The 21,578-nt window shown below is 37.0% G+C and overlaps 1 protein-coding gene across 2 annotated transcripts in view; it reads right to left on the bottom strand.

The window, feature by feature from the left end:
* The window catches only part of SLC25A12 (solute carrier family 25 member 12), a 52,106-nt gene that overhangs the window by 5,059 nt on the left and 25,469 nt on the right, over positions 1-21,578 (bottom strand). For both annotated transcript variants that reach the window (XM_075028463.1, XM_075028461.1), the window contains 7 exons: positions 20,752-20,845; positions 20,032-20,116; positions 13,672-13,756; positions 13,050-13,208; positions 9,731-9,783; positions 9,454-9,534; positions 916-1,056 (listed from right to left, as the gene is read on the bottom strand). In XM_075028463.1, the coding sequence (XP_074884564.1) occupies positions 916-1,056; positions 9,454-9,534; positions 9,731-9,783; positions 13,050-13,208; positions 13,672-13,756; positions 20,032-20,116; positions 20,752-20,845 (698 nt within the window). The remainder of the gene's footprint in view (positions 1-915; positions 1,057-9,453; positions 9,535-9,730; positions 9,784-13,049; positions 13,209-13,671; positions 13,757-20,031; positions 20,117-20,751; positions 20,846-21,578) is intronic.

Here is a 21,578-nt window from a genome sequence, read left to right as displayed (position 1 = left end):
CAGGAGAATTTTTAGTAAGCTCAATTGTTTAATCACTGCAAACAGAAACGGTAATTTTGTCCCATGTACCAAAACACCTATGATCTTTAGGAAATGTAGTGGTCGTGAATCCCATCTACGGAATTCAAAACAAAAGCGTCAGCTCTAGAAGTAAATTTGCACATTTTTACAGTATCATTGCAGGTCTATGGACAAATCATGTAAAATGACATTTTGTAAGTGCACAGCTAATACAACAGCTGAATTTACGTATTACCCCTTGCACTGGCAGAAAATACAGGAAGAAATACTCTTCCTTGTTTAAGAAAACTAATAGCTTCTGCTCCATTACATCTGATCTGTAATGATGGTAGTAAGTATACCTGCAGGGAAGGAATCTGTTGACTGGCATTCTGCTGAAATACAGTACAGTATGGGCTTTTTTTTAGTGGAATTTGTTATTGACAAATCCCACCACTTAACTTCTTAAAAATCTGAATCCTACTAAACTCCACTACTGTTTCACTGCCATCAAATTATTAAGACAAAGAGAATATCCTGCTGCAAAGATAACAATAGAGATAACAGAGATTCAAAACAAATGTAAGAAAAACACACAGAGAAAGCTAAAGAAACTTTTCACAAAACCCCACCAAACGAAATGATCAGTGCCAGAAGACAGCAGGTCTGCAATACAGGACTCCCTGTAGCTTGGCATAAAAGCCCAAAGGATAGAATGGGGGAGTATTTTTTGTATCCCACTGCCTTAATATAGAAGTGGGTTTTCTTCAGTTTTCCACTGTGGGGCTGCCCTGCAGGAAGAGATTGGTTTTAAATTCAAAAGATGTCTTTGTTTTTAACAGTTTTTGTTACAACAGTACAAAAGTTTAGCATAAAACATAAAATGGTGAAGCTGCTCAAAGCAGAAATACATACCTTATAAAGACCAAGAATGCCTAAATCTTTTATAACAGAGAGGGCACTGACTCTGGGTCCTGTAGTAATTTCTCCTGCTACCTGCAACCGAATCTTTACAATCTCCAGAGGATTAGTGAAGATGACCTGGGAAGCTCCTGCCTGCAAACCCAAAGAAAAAGAAAGTAAATTGCGTTACTAGAGCATGTGGTGACAGGCTGACTTCTGCAAGGTGCTGAGTGCGTTCATTTCTCACTGCATTGGCTGATAGTCTCATGTAAAGATATACAAGAGGTATTTAATAAAGCACCTGTCTGGAAGTTAAAAGCCCTGAATCAGAAATCATGGGTTTGTATGAAATAAATTTTTACATTTATATATTTATAGTCCACAGAGGTGGATTAACTCAGTTTGTCTCTGCTTTTCTCCTTGATACCACTTTCTAAAAGTCGTGGTTGTGTTTAAAAGTCTATCAGATATTTCATGAAATACTAAACTAAATTAATCACTAGACTTGTGCTACTAGAGCATCAAACACATATAAAGACGACCTTATGTTTATTCAATAATAATCCATCACCAATCTGTAGACATGTTATTTGCATTTAGTGGTGATGCTGTTTAAGAAGTAAATTTGCATTTAATGGTGTAATTTTAAATTATTAGAAAAGGTGTTTGGAGTTTTGTTTAGCAGCCTTTAATTGTCCTAAGTGGAAACAAAATATAAAATTTAAATAGGAAGAGCAACATTTCAAAATATGATACTAGATAGAAACAGGAGTCATTATCTTTCCCTGAGCTGAGCATGACAGATTTTACATGCAGGAAATATTCTGTTAGCAGTGCTGAAGGACTATTCTTGCAAACTTCCTGGCAATAGTGTTGCAGAGCTGCTTCAGATTCTGCACTTTAACCAAAGACTTTCAAAGAACTATGTTTCAGATTTGAGAGAGATTCAATCTGACAGTTCAGTTTCAAAAGCACATAAACCTATTTAAAATGATGTTTAGATTTCTCCCTGGTTTGCTGTAGGTACTACCATTTATTTCTGGAGAAGTGTGTGGTTAATCACAAAACAGCTAAATTTTACTAAGCTTTCTTTTCCCCCCTCTTCCTAAGTCACCTTTTTTCATTTAAAAATTAAAACCACTTCCTTAAAATTTATGGCATATAACCACTTGAATACAGCCAACTTTAAAAAGCATTTCTTCCACAATCTAAAAGCTGCTCTTAAACCTGATCTATTCCTCCAACCCATCAAACTCTACTGAAGGAAAAAGATGCAGAACATCTGCAATTAAAGCTTTTTTTTCCACTTCCAAACTGCCCAGGAAATAAACTCTCTTTGTGATGCTCGGGGTGTGTGTGGGGGTGTGTGAAGTAAAATCAATAGTCTGCTACAGCACCTCCTGGACAGCACGCATGGTGTTCTCTGCTAATTGATTCAGAACTAATGAACGCTAATCCTTTCTGCCTACAGCACAATCTTCATCTCTCCAGCAGCAGGCAGAATAAACTTGAGATTAGTGTTGAAGCACGCCTTAGAAGTTCGTAACTTGAATTATTCTAGACTTGAGACAAAAGAGCATTGCAAACCTCAACAGATCTTACTGAGAACGACCAAGCACTTGGGTACCATCTATGGGATAGGGGGCACGAAGCATCAAAATCTTCACTGACCAAGCACCCAATACTTCACTGAACCTTTGCTGAGCACACTGCCATCCTTCAATTGCAAGCACTGTTTATTAATTCACTCAATGTTGACATGTAGAATCATCATTGTTATGGCTTTACTAAAGCACCTTGACCCAAACAGTGGGAGATCAACTCCTGCTTTTGCTTAATTATCTCCACTTCCCACTCAAATAATCAGTCTAGGTTGTTAATCTTCCGTTTTATTCCCTCGCTTCTTCACCTCTCTGAAAGAAAATCAAAGCCTACATTTTTGTAGACATATACTGCAACCATCAGGAAGATCACTAGAACTCCGAGACCAGCCAAACTGATCCCATCTTCTCTGTTCCTTGGACTTACTGCACACTGTTTACTGCTACCTGACACCTCTCATGTGCAAAGCCATTCTTCAGACTCTCTTTACTTCTCCTCTCATCTCTTCTTTCCCTGTTCATGCACACCTATACATGCAAGATGAAATGGCTGTCCTGCTAGGCCAAGTTCCAATCTAAATAAAATTTGCATCTGGCAAGTTCTGTTAAACAATAACCAATTTTTTTGTTCATATTGCACTAAACAGAAAACAAATTTCAAATGTTTCTCATTTCCCTACATCATTTTTAAAAATAATTTTGGTAGATAAAACACTAAGCAGAATGCTCTTACTACATAATGTAATGCACCACACAAAAAATTCAAATAACTTTAACTTTAGACACTAAGCTAGAAATTCACTCCTTCTAGACAATTACCAGCTACCTGCCTATTACATATGCATTCTTTGTTTACATATGTATGTGAAATTCCATTTTTTATTTTCAATGTTATAAATTAGCACATCCTGCAGAGCAGCCAAAATAACTCTTCCTATTTGCCTAACACCCACCATAGAAACACAAATAGGCCAATTCATAAACATTTCCATTTTCTACCCTGAATTCAATCTTCCTGCAATTAACATTCTCCTCTCCTAGGTGCCCAACTGCCTACATTTCTGTTAAAATCAGCAACAGCCCTCTTCTAACACAGAAATGAAAAGAGAAGACTCTAAACACAACACATTTAATAATTTAGTAGCAATACTAATTATATATACAATGTTACAAATTGTATATAGTTAATACAGATTTATATATTATGACAATATTAATATTAAAATATTACTTGATGATTGGGTTATTGAACAAAATAAAATATAAGGAAAACCCTAACATATATTATCAGTAGAAAACCATCTGAAAAGCTCTTTATTTATATTAACACTTTGAACGTTGAGTATTTACAGTGTTGACAAACTTCTCGACAGGCAGCTTTCTCAAAAAGAGCTGTAACTGTCAAGATACCCAGTTAAATACCCCCTATTAGCAATATGTATTTCTATCCCAATCTTGACTTTTCGTAGTGTTATACTTGGAGCTCAGCAAACTTTTCTGCACAGCAGTGATTTGATTCACATGAAGAGGAGCACTGAATTCACAGGAATTGCGTGAATCTGTTAGGTCCTTAGACACATCACAAGTACAGACAAGACAAGCATTGATTTTAATACAGAACATGTAACACAAGAAAACTCACTTTTTCATTGTGTATTTTTTTTTAAATGAATGCGGGGGTCATTTTTTGTTTGGTTTTGAGTTTTTTTCAAGTAAATGGCTGCCTATCTATCTGAGGAAAAATATGTGAGGCAGAGAAGAGTGCTGCCTGGGGAACAAAGGAAGAGCACTCCCCAGAAGAGGGTGCAGAGGAGAGTGACTCAAAGGATCTCCAAATAAAAACGAACTGGGAGTGTGCAGGGTTGCAATACAAATCTCCATGCTTCTGTGCAAGTCAGTGGCAATCATTGTCATTCTTTTTCAAAGTATCTTACTTCAGGTGTCAGCTATGTATGTTAAATACACGTGCACATGTATAAACACACAGAGGTATATATTGCAGTCCCTGAATTTCTTTTGGAGAAGGTGCACTAAATCTAGATTTCCCCCCACAGAAAAACCTCCCTTCACACATAAATTACAACAGACACTTTAAAAAAGGTTGACAAATTTGTTTCTGAATGGAGGTTATTCATACACATCAAAAATACCAGTAATAAAAGCTTCTACTTAACCTTAATGTCATGTAAAATAACTCTACAAGGAGCAAATAAAGGAACTAAATCTGACAGCAAAGGTTATGAGAGAAAAAGATGTAGTTTGAGATCCCACAGCAAAGGCCCCATGACATGCCAAAGGCTGAAGGAAATACACAAATGACCCTGCAACATGAGACCTCTTGCCCTTTCCAATTCCACCCGAGAGGCATATGCTACAAAGGGGGAGAGGCCTATTTCAAGCCCTTCCTTCCTTCCTTCCTTTTTGAAGCCACCACATCCTGGACCACAAGTATGTCCCATACAAGCAGCTAAAATAAGATGTTACTTAAAACAGTCTAGTTTAAAAACATCAAAAAGAATTTGCACTTCTTTCTCGAGGCAAAGCTGTCATTGTTCATGCACCTACAGTAAGCTTACTGTCTTTTTTACTAAAGAATAAATTTCTCCCTAACTTTAAATGTCCACAGTCTAGATCAAGATAAAGCAGTAAAGTTTAATTCTGCTTCTAACTTTATCTGTTTAAAATATATTAAAAGAAGTACAGTATCTTCAAGATTTTGAAGGAAAAGTACTGACAGCTATAATTCATTTTTGTGTTTGTTAAATAAAAACAGTAACATTTAAAATTTTTTTTTCAAAAATAAATTTGACACATAGCTATTTGCCTGATAAGCCTATATACATGTTTGTGTGTACGTATAAATACATATGAAAAATATTTTTACAAATATACCGAAATATTTAGACTAAATGTTACATTTAATGTTTAAATATATGAATTTTTAAATCAGTGGTAAATTTGGCCTTCTATGTGTATGTATGTGCAAACACACACACACAACACCTAATCATCAACAGACGCATTGCCTACACCTCCAAGAAGGGTTCTTAGACCCCTTCTGTCTGGCACCCCACATCCTCTTCCTCCCTGCAGCATGAATCGGAAACATCTTTCTGATGAAACAGGATTCATCCATTCAAAATGCTAAGCACCATGCAGCTGCATTGATGGGAAGAATCCATTATTTTCCTGTGTAACTCAGGAATTACAGCTTAAAATCACAGCATCTTTGTCTACTGTAACATTACTTATGGATCATTTACATAGCATTAGATGCCTACTTCAACATCACTTCCCAACTGAGGACAAACAGTTCTCCTACAGCATCTTGCCCTTCACAATGTACTCACATGCGTCATGTGTGTAAGTTCCTTTGAGAAGCACTGTCCATAACAGGTATGTGCTCTCTGCTTCCCCAGCTGCTGTCGGGATACGCAAAAGCATTGCCAAAGCCTCACTCAGTCCCCCTGCAACTCAAAGCTAACGGTAGCTGAAAACTCCAAAGGCAGGAATGCAGGCTAATCACTGAATTACAATGAAATGTAATTCAATTAATTAGAGTAACAGTAGGGAAAGAAATTGTTTGCTCTGAACATGCGTAAGCGTGGATAGTGCTGCTGATGATTAACAAACCAGTGTACTCTTGGGAAAGTAGGAAGATGGGATATCAGTTTCATCCATCAGGGACCAGAGCCCTTTCATTGACAGGTATGACCTGACCGCTGTAACTGAGCTGCCCCACGTAGCTGTTCTGCAGATTTCGAATACAACTACAGCTTGGGAGCAGCTGCGAATATTTGGGCTCTGACAGAGCAGACCCTACACTTCCCAAAGACATTTACATTGCCCAGCAGCTAGCAGGTAGGTTTCAAGGAGCACAGGGCACAGGCTGCCTGCGGGAGGTCCCTGCCCTGCAGTAAGGAAGGAAAGACAACAGACAGGCAGCTGACCATAGGAACAGGTCACTGCGTGGGCGGATGTCTTTGTTAGCGGCTACGAGAATGAAGACATTTCCTCTTGCTGGGAATGGGAGTTTATTCCATAACCTTACAGGAGCTAAGAATAATTGGAGCATGAGAAGTAAGATTTTGGCCAAAGAGATCCAGTCTCTCGGAGTTACCATTTCTGGGGGAGGCACATGTCTGTGGGCAGCCCCTTTACTGGATGGTGTAGCACTTCTTGCTCCTCTCCATAGCTGAGGATACCGAACAGCCTACGCAGGTTCTCTTGAATCACTACTGTCTTAATGTCAAAGGTTTCACCTGTCTTCATGTGTGGGTCTTAGAAGACTGTAACACCATACATAGGCTTTGATACAGCACTGCCATCCAGAGAGGAGAATTTGCTAGATCTGCTGAAGCCCTACCCAAGCTGCCTCCACTTCCTCACAAGAATTTTTTTTGTTCCTAGTTGAGGACTGTGGCACGCAAAATGTGCTTTTGTACGGCTCACAAGAGGGTGGACCTTCAAAGGTCAGGAAGGCCTCTGTTGCAAACTCTATAAAATGGCTGAAAATATGGCTTGCTCATCCACTCCCAGTTCCACACCAGAAATGATGAAAAAGTGCATTATTCCTGCTAATCAGGAGAAGGTTCAACACTAAACACAGGCAAGTGATGGTCAGAGACAGTAATAAGTACATCTCTGAGATCTACATAAGGGCATAATGCTGTTTCTTCTGATGTTATGACAAAGTAAAAAGCATGGTTTTAATTTAGCCTATATTTGGAGTGTACTATTAGCAAAATATTTAAGTGTCAAACAATAAAGAAAAGCCACAAAAAAACAGGTTACCCAAATCCAGATGCTGAAAATAATTTCAGCATATATAAAACCCAAACAGTCCCACATCATTTTGTACTAACAGAGAGTAAAGGAACAGACTAAAGGAAAAATGAAGAAGAAACGTAGCATCACTCGAACAGAAAGTCTTGCGTGCCCCTGCACATAGAAATGGACTAAGCTCACTTGTGGCACTTCCTCAGATGTAACTGTTGGTTATGTCTCAGAATATTTTGTAGAAAAATAGCACACAATGAACACCAGAAGTGTGAAGAACACTATTTCCAAGCAAGTCAACGTTGAAAAGAGCTGTCACAATGAGGATGAAAATTACTAAGGATAAGAAACAGAAAGACTAACACATCAACTTGCTACTGCTTTAGTCAACTGACACTTCCAGACTTTTAGAATAAACTTTATAAGCTTGCTAATAAAGATTCTGGTATTTAGGAAGAAGTGAAGTTGCTAAACTGGAACTAAGCAGCAGTACAGACAGAAAAGTCATCAACTGGTAAGGTATCAGATGATCCAGAGGAGGCTACAAAGAAATGAACATCCCCGAGGTTGCTAAACTGTGGCCAACTCCTCTCCTACAGAAGCCAACTAGCCAAGTTTTTTAAAATTCTCCCAGATTGAGTGAGATAAGTATTATCTTGAAAAAGGAGATGAGAATATCAGCTAAGACAGTGAGCTAGAAGAAAAGGTTCTGTTTGGACAGATTATAAATCTGCTCAGCTTCACAGAAACATCCAAATTTCTGAAAGCTTATCTGAAACTCAGATTTCCACCCAATTTTTCCATGTTCACTACAGTAAGACAATAAAGTTATTTTGAAAAAGGAATACCTTACAAGGAAGTGGAAAAGCCTCTAATGAATGTAATATTATACATTTCACTAAAAAAAAAAAATGTTAAATAATACAACTGATTCTCAAATGTTTGATTTTAATTATTAATTTAACCACAACACAGAGAAAAACACTGATTAATTATATTCAATTCTGTTACAAATGACCTGTATGTGCTTTCTGTGTTATTGAGCTTTCCAGAAAAAGGTTAGTCTTTTGCTAGCTATACATCACAGCTGCTTTCTCACATTTCTCAGAAAATAAACTTTGTACACTGACAGGTGAAGACTCAAGCATGTACCAGGCTGCCAAATTCAATCAGACAGAACTATAAGCAGCCTCCCTTCAGGGCTGCTTCTTTGAATTAAAACTTTGCAGAGGTCAACAACCTCTCTGCCCCAGGTTTTGTTGTAAGCTGAGGAGGTTTTATACCAGCCTGTCAGCCTACTCAACTGGAAGTTATTAGTGTTCTCCACTACAAAAGAAATCTAACTTAAGCCTTAAACATTTTATAGGGTTAACAACTGTTGGGGAATCCCACAAATGAAATAAGCCAATATGCACAACCAAAAAAAAAAAAAAAAAAAAATCTATCATCAATATCAATTCAAACCACTTACAGATTGCTAAGGGATCCACTGCATTACAGCCCTCAATCTCAACGAAAACACAATTTGGTTTTGAACTGTATTTAGATGATGGATGTAGTTAGCGTCTGGAGTAATGTAGCTACATTTTAGATGAAGTCATTTAAACAGAAAATTCACTCATACCTGTTTATCTGAAAGATAAGACTACACTGTTCAATTTTTCCACATTTTCATAAACAGAAAAATGTCACATACAGCAAGTTGAAGAGTGTATTTCTTTTCCTTCTTAAAATCTTCAGCAAGAAATAATATTTTTTTAAACTGTTCTAGCTCCCCATCCCCACTGAAAGAAACTCAAACATGATCTCTATAATCCATTCTCAAGGACTACCTCTATCTTTCCAAACTAACCATGAACACCAACCCAAGTATGGAGAGAGAGAAAAAAGGCACCCTCTCTTTAGCCTTTTGTGAATAAAATCACTGCTGAAACTGAAAGTTAGAAACTGGGCCAAAAGAAATTGTTCAAGCACGTAATTCCAAGGGAACTCAACTCAGAAGTATGCAAAGCTTTCCAAACAGAAAAAGTACTTTTTTTAGTTCTTGTGATTGGGAGAAAAAAGAACAGTTCTGTTCAAATCAACAAAGCACACCCATTAACTGCCATTCCAGCTATACTGCATGTGACTGAGCATCAATTTTTCCTAGGAATACAGGATGGATACTTACACAGCCTCCAGCAAGGACCTCTGCAGGGAGTGGAATGGAACCATCTTTCTTAGTAAATTTGTCTCTGACAAAGTCATTAACCTAATAAAGATACAATACATTACACCCAATTTTACGTTATTTCTCCTCCTTATTAACATACATCAAGTACATCCATAACCATATATATTAGAGTGCTTGTAAGTGGTCATCCTTCACATATTTTAGGAAATAAATCCTGTGTATGTTAACAAACAAAAGGATGCCGGGGGAGGGGGGGAAAAAAAAAGATACGTACAGTTAGCTTAATAGCCTTTTCTGGAGCAACACCTATCAGCTGTGGTAACAAACCTATAGAAACAAAGACATCATAAGGCAACATTATCTTCCTAATATAGAAACTAGTATTTTATAAGAGCTCTACAGAAATGCCTTTCTGCACATGGGATATCCTTTGAGGCGGATGGCATTTGTGTATATGATGCTGCTAGAGCACTGCATGTTCATACCAATACAATTTTATATTAAGATTTCTGTTGAAAATGGTAATGAAAAGGGTGACCAGATCTGCCTTCCACAACCAAGGCAAGCCTGATGTTGTTGCTGTACAGAAGGAAAAAAAAGGTAAGGACTGAACATACACCTTGGATATGTCTACTACATTAAGAGTTCATTTGACTTTTTAGCCCCTTAATATCGTTTTCCCATAAAGCTTGCAATTACTTTTTAAAATAGGAGAGTAATTGTGAGATATACACATGACTATGATAAATTATCAACTAATTTCTACTTGACTTACTAACCCGAGTTTTCTGAAGGCTCCAGTCAACTAAGTATATAAAGGATTTTCTCTTGTTCAGTCCAACATGGTAGCATGAACTTCTTTAAACCCTATTACTACTAAGTATTTTTTATCTCACCAAGAGGAAGCATTATTGGACAGAAACCGCTTTTGAAAAGGTCCTTGCTCCTGGAATATAGCTACTATCAAAATGAACTGCCATTTGACAAAAGCACATATACTTTTCTAGGAACTAATAGGTTTAAGAAAAAAATCAGTAGATGGCAGTCTTAACTTCCTAGCATACAAGATTATAACAGTATCTGTTATTTTTAAATTCATTTTCTCCGCAATCATTTTGGCATATGTATAGATTATAAAACTCGAAAGGCTTATTTTTATTAGAAGTGTTCATTTCCTAATGTTATTCCATGGTTAGGGAATACCAGTGTGTCAAAAGTATTTGCAAGCTAACTAACAAAAAATCCCATGCCACTTATATCAAATATCAGGTGACAGCAACAAAACTGTATCAATGCAGTTTTCAAATATCCATTAAGTGAAAACAATAATAGCTAAAAATTCATTAAAAGTGTTCAAAATTACCAAAAGTACCCAGCCTGCAGAATTTTTATACTACTTCCTTAAAAGGAAGCTCAGAGCAAACACACCTAAATAGAAAGTGCAGCAGTTAATATATGCAGTGTAGTATTTTCTTCCAATGTAGTACTTTCTGTGCAATTTACAGACTTACTATGCTGAGGAAAGGTAGTTATTAAGTACAAAGAAAGGCTGACAATAACAAAAAGAAATGCTGCCCTCCCAGCGCAGTTCTGCAGTGCCTACTCTTTAAAAACCCCCAAACTACCAGACAAAACAGCACAAGACAACCCCCCCACTCCCTTTTATGCAGCTGAACTCATTGGGCACACACATTTGGTGTGCCAGAGAACCTGAGACCCTGCATGGTCTAGTGAGGGACCTTAGAAGATACTTCATTAGTTCTGAAGCTGGATGCTAGGATTCAAGTGTGTCATAATTTTTTTGAGCAAAAATTGTAAGTTTTTATTTAACAATATGAACTTTCCAGTATGCATTGTTATATTTTTTTTAAACTGCAGAAAACAACTACATTGTACCACTATATTACAATACAATTAGGATAATCCAGCTCGGGAACATAAGAACCCAGTGACAGACCCTTAGTCAACTCCATAAATGTTTCTGTAGTTTAGTGTAATACACTTCCACAGACCATCTAATTCTATGAGTCCAAGACCTTAGTAACATGCTGACCATTAACTGTAACATTTTCAAAACAGTTACATGAACTTCATATGGTAAACAATCCTGAAGACAATTATTAAACAGATTATTAAAAGCTTTAACAAACTGACATTTTTTCAAACAAGCACATTTTTTTCTCAAGTGTAAAGCATTGCTTTTAACTTATCAATGGAATCATCCTTGATTTCAAAGCATTTGAGAAAGGTTAGAAAACAAAAATAAAAATGACAAATGATCAGTTTCAGAAGCTGCTGTGCAAAACCATGTGGTTAGGGGGGAACAGGAAAAGAAAGAAAACAGTACTGTGGAACGGCACTGTAGAAATAGTCTCATAAATGTAACTCAAGCTGTATTTGCTTTTGTGAAAGATTTAGCAACAAAAAAGGAAAACAATTTACCAGTAAGACGTAATTTACAGAGATTACACCTATTTCATTAACATTTTCACTGACATATTCCTCCCTCTACTCACTTGCATAGCAAAATCCTGCAAGATTACAAAAAACTCTTTAGCCAGAATCCACAGACTTTCACATGCAAAAACTTCTCAGATACTGTCCTTAAAGGACACTGTCCATCATCTTCATTGACATAACACACTGCAAAGCAGAAAAAAAGCTGGGACCATCACAGAAGTGAGAGACTTTGCTCCAACTAAAAAAAAAGTGTGCCAATTAATAAATACCTTACTGATCCTTATGAAAATTGTGCATTTCACTAAGTCATGTGAAATGACAATTAAAAATAGAGAATTCAACTAAATATCAATTTCAGAGGACTGGCTAGCATGTACCCTCTATATAAGTCACCTTATGGATGTGATAAAAACCCTTCAGAATCTTCTCCTAAACTAAAACAAGATATAAGATAGCTTCCAGTCTAACTGATAAAACTGATAAAAAGTTGCTTTGAATTCTTAACCTGTATTTTAGAGGAAGTTTTTTTCTTTTTTTAAATTACAACTTTTATGAGTTCCACTGTTGATATTTTAAAGTAAAATAGAGCAACATAATATAACAGCAGTATGCAATTTCTTGTTCATAGAGTAAAATCATAAAATGAGTCCCACTACCTGCAAAAGTATGAGGCATAACATCTGGCATCCAGTTTAACAGGTACATTTCAAAATGACTGTGTTTTGTCTCTTAACAAAAAATATTTGCAGTAAAATGGATCTTTATTCCTCAGATGCTAATCTGCTCCTGATGTTTGCCCCCAGCCAAGAGTTACAATCCTCAGTTTATGAGAAAACAATCATGTCCACAACACTCACACCCCAAATATTAAAGACTTTAAACAACCTAAGCAACAAGAAGCAAAGCAGTAACAACAAAAAACCACCCAGTTTTTCCCAGCAATTGTTTATGATGAACAATGCTCAAGGGAAGATAAATACTCAGCTCTATGAAACAGAAGCAAAATTGTACACGATATCAAGTTTCCTGGTTTTCCTTTAAGAAACTAGGTGTTGAGGTATAAAAAAAATAAAAATCCAGAAGGGCATAAAACCCCTGACTCGAGATATATATATATTTTTTTATTTGCTTACCTCTGTAAAGACCAAAAAAGCCTTCAAAACGCAAAACCTTTTTAAAGCAGTCAAAGCTGTTTTTATACATCAACTCTCCTACAACTGAACCAGAGGAGCGCTGATTCTGCATACGTGTTTTCACCAGGTCTATGGGATACACCGCAGTAGCACCAACAGCTGTAAGAAAGCATTTGGAGTATTATTTCTGCAACATCATTGTTGGTGCAGTATATAATTATTATGATGATTGTCTACAACATTTATTTAAACACAAAGTACATATAAGCTGGTAAGATCTCTGCTATCTTGGAAGTAAGAAAGGACAATATTGAAAGTCTAGAAAAAAGTCTCAAGGAGAATGGATTACACTATTACATAAAACAAGGCGTGTAGAGCAAAGAAAACCAATCTGAATTACCAGTAAGGAAATTCGTTACTGGAGTAGAGTTTCAGAGGACTGTGGAGGGATACTAGAACAGAAGCAATACAGAAGAAAGGGAATGGCACAACCAAAAGTGGTTCCACCTTCCAATTCCACACATGTATAACCAAGAAATGCACCTTAGATGAGATCAAGTAGTCTCACAAGACAGTGTTAAACTAACACAAGCTTGAAACAGAAACCAGAAATACTACTCACCTCCAGCAATTGAACCCAAAGTGAACCTGTAAGCTGACTCAGCTACCTGGAGCCAGATAGGCCTGCCTAACTCTCCAAAAGATTGCTGTGTGAGGAAAAGAAAAAAAAACAAAAACAAAAAACCGCTTGAAAATCTGCACGGGAAAACAAAGATGCCAGTGAATTGGCTTTTATAATGTTACAGAAAGAATGTGATAAAAATTGGTAGCTTTATGTTGAGGAAAAAAAAAAATTACTACAGAACTTCTATTACATCTAATGAATGAAACACATTTTTCAAATACTCTTTTCAGAAAATATTCTTCCTTACATATTCCTAGTATAACTGAAACAACTATGGTCAAGAAAAAGTAGACAGAAACTCAAAACAACTTTGCTACTTTCCATTCTGTTGCCTTTGAATTTATAAGGCATGGAATCTCCTTTTGGCTCAAATAAAATTCAGTATCTCAAAACGAATTCAGCATCTATCAGCACAGGATATATTTTAAGATAACATACACATTAATACATAGCATAAACATGACATTTCATGTCTTCAAAACAAGCAAAAAGTCAATTATTCCCCAAAGTATTCTTCAGAAGACTTTTTCAGGCAGTTGATAATTTACAGATAAAATTATGACCTCACTCACTTCAATCACATACACTACTATAAAGGTATTAGTGTTCTAAATAAATACAAGTCTGCACAGAAAATATTTGCAGAGACTCAATCATATTATTAGACACTTATCAGAAACAAGGTAACTGATAAACAAGATGTAAGTGTTCATAAACTTGCGCTATAAAGTATGGAAGATGGGCCAAATTTTCTTCCAAATGTAAATAAGGGGATTAGGGAAGAATTTATATTATGCAGTATAACTTATCTGGGCTATATAAGTGGCCTAGATATTAACTGTTAAACTCCATATTAAAGCAGATACCAAAGCACATCTCCCAAACACAAACCTGTTTTTCTTAAAAGCACCCTATATCATTAGCAGATACGCTCCTGACAGCACAGCTGGAACGTATACAGACCTCAGACTGCTACAGGAGGCTTTGCTCTGATGCACATTATGAATTCTCCACAAAGATCATTGCATGCACATTTCACAGCTAACTCACCAAGGCTTCTTAACTAAGTTACATTCAGCTTACTGAAGCTCTGAAAGGTGGAATACCCACAAAAAAGACAGCATGTACCTCAGTATAAGCTACTCTGTTTGGACTGGTATTACACTGGATATGGAAAAACCTGCCTTTATTGCATAATGTTACACTGTACGTACACAACATAGGACAAAAGCCTATGAGATTAAGATGGGATCATTACCCATAAAAAACCATGAGTTATATTTTATACAGTTTTTCCACAGAAGAAAAAGATACAGCTACCACCATTTCCTTCCACAAGATATTTTCCTCCCCCAACAATATAGCTTAACAGAGAAGAACAGAGAAATTCTAGGTAGCACTGAAACTATAAACTGCACATGAGAACCAGCATAAAAAAGTATAAATCAAATGTATTGCCTTTACAAGCAAACAGAAGCAATAAATCTGAAGAATGTCCTCACTATTCTCAAAACACTTAAGTTTTCCTATCAAAAAAAACCCAACCAAAAATCACAATAAAAACAAAATAACCACCAAAAAAAATTCTGAAATACAGAGATATTTTTTTGATTCGTGTAAATAAAAGACACATGCCATAATAATACCCCAAAAAGGCTTAGAAGCAGGACTGGTTCTTCACTCCACAAAAAAATTCTCATAGTTTAGCATACCTGCTTCCTTTTAGCTGTTCTAAGGTTATTCTTTTTCTTCTAAGCTCCACACAGTTCTCATCAAAATCTGATTATTACATTCAGACATTAATCTTAATGAACACGTCACTGGATGTTAAAAATTAAATTCTTTCTGAAGGAAATGTCCCTTTTATACTATTAAATAAGTGTTCACAAAGTTTGCAGTTTACTTGTGTGTTCAGATGGATATGTAAATCAATGTAATTAATGCTATAGCTTTCAAATCATGAATATTTATAAACAGAAAATTACTGTAGCTGTCATCTCCATAGGATATTCAGCTGCTAGGCTTTAAGAAAACCTTACACAATGAAAAAATTGACAACAAAGTAAACATGGTTGAAAGCAGGCTAATTTCCATTTCCACCACATCTACACAGAGTGACTTTATGTAAAAATTTAGATTTTCCTTTAAGAAGGAATTTTTAAATTATATAAAAGTGATTACAGACTTGTTTTTATTTTCCAGGGACAGATGGACCTCACTGGGATGATATTCTCTCTTCCATGAAGGGATATCTTTCATTTTGTCAATACAGTTAAATAAGGTAACATAAGGTTCAGTTAGGATAAGGTCTAGTAAAAGACTGTTCCTTATAAATCAAAGAAAATTAAATTACTTTGCTTTCTGCTGTACTCTTAACACAGAACATAGAATAGGATGAAAATATAATGTATTATTCCAAGAGTGTTAAAAGAGTATATTCTGTTCTAGTGATGAGTGAAACTTTTATCAGTGAGCTCATTTTATAACAGTGCCAACCTTCAAAGGTAATTCTGAAGTGTAAAATAAAACAAGTCAGTATTTTGTCTACTCAGAAAGGTGAGTGCCACAAAGACACTTATTAAAACCAAAGTTGGTGGTTAGGAATGCAATTACAAAACTTCATCAAAAATACTTCTCATTAGTCTGGATAAACATTGTATACACATTTCTGTGTCGAACCATTCCATCATTCTTGTCTTCAGGAATCCATAGGAAGACAGTTACCACCAAGTAGGTTTTGGACACTCACTTCATTGACTCAAATATGTCTTATCACCCAAGGACAACAGAGCAGTAACATTAAGGACAGACTAGATACTGTGTTTTGGACCAATTTGTTTGAAAGAGAACTGAATGACCAAATCCACCTGTAACAACAGTAACCAAAATACACTCGAAGTCCCACATATGGAAGACTTGCTATATTCCATATAGGACAATTTTTCAACCCTAACAGTTGAACTAATTAAAGATTTCCCTGTCACTGATACACACCCTAGATTTTACAGTGGACATAACTGCTTAAAGGAACCTCTTTGCAATATGCATAAAAAGTGAGCTAAGAAATAAATTGCTTTATAAATGCAAACTTTCATTTTCAGATAAGACTCCTGGGACCCCTCATCCACTGGCAAATACAGGACATTCATGTGATGAACAAGGCATAGGTGATTTTGTCACTGTGCTGCCACTTCATCTCAGACCACCCTGCAGCAGTACTGTCACTAGCATCACCAGGGTAGAGAATTTGAATTTCACTTTGTAAGAGACAGTGTAGCTTGGAATGGCTCACAAAGGTATCGCTGCTAGCTGCATGTCCTCCAGCCCCAACAGCCCAGATGGCTGAGCTACTTGGGAATCAGTTGCTGAATCACTGCAATTCAGGAGCAGCATTTTAACACAACTCATCATGAGCATCAGATTGTCATAAATCCAAGATGTGGCTATTCAGTTGATTCCTAAGAAGCTCAGCTGTCTGCATACCAAGCAAGATGTGGACAGCTGGGAGCAGAACCCAGCCCAAGCCAGGTTATGCCCACTTGGCAATCAGAACCCTCAGATGTCTTGATAGACACCCCATGAACTCCTAACACAGACTGAAAGAGAGAGAATTTGACTTGTTTAGACATTGTAAGAAAATGGGAACCCTCAGGATGAAAAATTGTATTTATCGACTGAGTACACAAAGATGTATTTAGTCAGAACTATGCGATATGCTCATACAAGATCTTAAGAATTAGATATCCTACTTCCCTTTGTGTATTACAGAGGGAAAGGGGATGTGGAGACATTCTTGGAGCAAAATACACTGGCTTGGATGAACACTATTGTATTTTCTTGTAAAGCTTATTCAAGAATGTACAGCTCTGTGTGGAATAGCAATTTCTCATGAAGTTCTGACACTAAAAATAAATAAAAGATTGCACACCAGAAACTTTTAAGATCAGATCCTATTTTTTTTGTTTCGCATAATAAACACCAATGTGCAACCAGCCTATGTATTTTATGATTATGCAACTATGTAATTCACCATGTATGTATGTCTTCCTTTCTGAATCTGCTGTGTAACCATTTCAAGGATTTTCCCCGAGTGCATTATTATCTTTACATTATTAACAGTTGAGTTAATTCCCCCTCAATTACTCTCATGAAAGCAGTCACCTACAAAATGCTTCAGAAAAAGGATTTCCGTAGAATATATATGGAATGGAATGGAATGGAATATTTCTACTAGCAGCACAGCAGATGCCCCATTATGTTGCAAGTTTCACTATCAGCAGTACTTTAGATTCAACCTTAGATGAAGGTTAAGGTAAAACTTAATTCACAACTTAACTAGCATTAGACAGATCTCCTTGCAAAAGTAAACCTCTCAGATTATACGTTGAACCAAAAATACAGTGAAGATAAGACCCCAAAATCTAAATTTATTTTTAACACAAACTTGCAAGGCTATACTGGAAGTGAGCCGAATAGTACCCAGTAACTGTGGCAGAAAGTCTAAACATAAGCTAAACACCTGCATAATGTTTAGTCCTAAATCTTCAGTTCTTACAGTTGTAAAAAGAGCCACTGAAGTTAGAAGTAATTTATATTCAAAATCCTACTGCACAGCCTGGGGCTTTTATGCTGTACTATACATGTATATGTTTAATAAGGAAACTATGATAAAAGCAAAGCTAGCAAACATGAATGTAAAGGTCTGGTGAAATAGAAGGTTAACATTCTACTCTGCTATTTTTCATCTTCCAGTTCTACCCTTTTCATCAGTTCCAATAAATACAAATTCCCCTTCTACTGTCTAGGGTAGATAGCCAACAAGTACAGTAAGATTCAATGATCATTTTAGATAAATGGTTAAGCCAATCATTTCACCCAATTTTTCAAAAAAGAACACATTTATAAACCTTGCATTTAATACTCATATTTTTTACTATCTGTATTGGGTTTGCGTGGCAAGGTTTTGGTATTGGGGGGGGCTACAGGGGTGGCTTCTGTGAGAAGCTGCTAGAAGCTTCCCTCATGTCCAACAAAGCCAATGCCAGCCGGCCAAGACAGACCCTTTACTGGCCAAGGCCAAGCCCATCAGCGACGGTGGTAGCACCTCTGGGATAACATATTTAAGAAGGGGAAAAAACCCACCCTGCACAGAACAATAGCAGCAGAGAGAGGAGAGTGAGAAGAAGTAGGTTCTCCAGGCACCAGAGCAGAGATTCCCCTGCAGCCTGTGGTGAAGACCATGGTGAGGCAGGCTGTCCCCCTGCAGCCCTTGGAGGTCCACAGTGGAGCGGGTATCCACCTGCAGCCCGTGGAGGACCCCACGACGGAGCAGGTGGATGCCCAAAGGAGGCTGTGACCCTGTGGGCAGCCCACGCTGGAGCAGGTTTTCTGGCAGGACTTGTGACCCCACGGGAGACCCACGCTGGAGCAATCTGTGCCTGAAGGACTGCACCCTGTGGAAGGGACCCACGCTGGAGCAGTTCGTGAAAAACTGCAGCCCGTGGGAAGGTCTCACATTGGAGAAGTTCGTGGAGGACTGTCTCCCGTGGGAGGGACCCCACGCTGGAGCAGGGGAAGAGTGCGAGGAGTCCTCCCCGAGGAGTAAGGAGCGGCAGAGATAACATGTGATGAACTGACCCCAACCCCCATTCCCTGTCCCTCTGCGCCACTGCGGGGGGAGGAGGTAGAGAATGCAGGAGTAAAGCTAAGCCTGGGAAGAAGGGAGAGGTGGGGGAAGGTGTTTTAAGATTTAGTTTTTATTTTCTCATTACCCTACTCTGATTTTGATTGGTAATAAATGAAACTAATTTCCCCATGCTGAGTCGGTTTTGCCCGTGACAGTAATTGCTGAGAGATTTCCCCATCCTCATCTCAACCCATGAGCCTTTCGTTATATTTTCTCTTCCCTGCCCAGCTGAGGAGAGGAGTGACACAGTGGCTTTGGTGGGCACCTGGCATCCAGCCAGGGTCAACCCACCACACTATCTAAAAATAATTATATAATTACAAAGTTAGATTACTAAGTGAAAGGCCTTTTCAGGAGTGAACAAATGTATTCACAGTAAAGAATCCAAGTATTTATACCTGCTCATATCTGAACAGGCCATCCTTCAATATGACATTTAATATCTTGTTTAGACACATGCTCAGTAGTCTGTCCCATTTATATCCTTATAGTGATACACACAGCATGTTTCACTTGTTGGGAATCTAATATTTAAAGTGTATTATTCTCATTTTTCATATGCAAGTACAAGTAAATACTTAACTTAACAATTTTATTCTTATTCTACCTACCTGCCTCTGGAGTTCTGCCAAGTTGTAAGGTAATGCACCTTCAGCCAGCGGTGCTATCCTCTCAATATCTGCCAAAGTTAAGCGCCTTTCCACAAGAGATAGAAAGCAAATTATTGTTAGATAAAACATCAAACATATTCAATACATTATTCCTGGCCATACCCACAAAATACATCCTGAGTTTAAAAAAAAAAACACCTGTCATATTTGAATGCACATCTAAGAAGTTTGCTCCACTGCAATAAAGAATGCTTGGAGTTAGAAGGCATTCTCTTCTTGTAGCTCGCAAGTGGAGATAAAAGGAACTTGGATTATTCAGAAGCAAGTTCTTGATTACTAGTAATAAGGGATATAATACACAAATTAAGCTATTTCTAGGCATTCCTACCTAAGATTTCACATGCGTTAAAGACCCACGCAAAACATCATCAATACTTAAAGTTAGCAATACCAATGCATTGTAGACTTTTGGGAATACTGTAATGTATTCTGCTATTTTATGTGTATACCTGTAATATGACAATTATTAATTGTGCATGATATATATAATTCACTTACAAAACCCATGCATACAGCAAAGTCAGTTTACACTGAATAAATTATTGTAACGAAATACAATGGAACACAGAACTTTTTAAGATTAAGATGAAAATTAGTAGTTTTCGCACAGAAAACAGTAAAATAATGATTGTAAAATGATAAAATTAATTATTATGTTACCCAGTAACACTGTATAAATCTGCCAGTTGGTAGAGGATATCTATTTCCAGTGGTGTAACTTGTCCAAAGCGGATTGCAGAGTGGGTAAATTCCTCTGGATTTAAAAGGGAAAGAGAAATAAAGCAATTGTATTATTTGTCAAATTTCCTCTTTAAATGCTCACAAATAACTTCATATCATAAAAACGAAATCTATCACCAAGGAACAAAATCCATAACGCAAAGGAAAAAGATATCTTTAGGAGAACATCTATCACGAAACAGGCCTTTGCAACACAGAGCAAGTATAACTCCACAACTGTGATTTACAGTAAGAATTCATCAGAGTCAACAAAAATCCTCTTATTATCAAGCTTAATAAAACCACACCCACAATTTGTGTTTTGCAGAACTTCAGAAACAAGAATCACGAGACCAGAATAATGGTCCATTATTCACAGCTTTAAGGGCAACTGACTCATCTATTGCCATCATGTCCAAATTTCTTTCTTTCCTAGCTCTGAATGATCCCAAGCTTAGGTATTCATCTAGCCAAATTACATGACATGTTCATGACATAATTGGCAAGCTACAGTAAACAAGTCTGAGCAGTGAAAACACAGTAGCTTTTTTTCACAACACAAATCCAAGCAAGAATGTATTTATGCATCTGCACCAAAAAACATTGCTAGGCAATTTGTTAGCACAGTTTAGAGGATGAGGACAGGCATTTTATGCTTTACTTTAGAGACGAAAGTATGCAGAGCATATTAACATAAGCCAAACAGAGAAGGGAAAAAAAAAAAAAAAGGAACTTAGCATGCTTTTTACCACACATAGGCTTGGCTG

Source organism: Buteo buteo, chromosome 5 (genome assembly GCF_964188355.1).
Source record: "Buteo buteo chromosome 5, bButBut1.hap1.1, whole genome shotgun sequence".
Classification (NCBI taxonomy): Eukaryota; Metazoa; Chordata; class Aves; order Accipitriformes; family Accipitridae; genus Buteo; species Buteo buteo.
The sequence above is the reverse complement of the archived record's forward strand: the minus strand, read 5'-3'. Positions and strand labels throughout refer to the sequence as shown.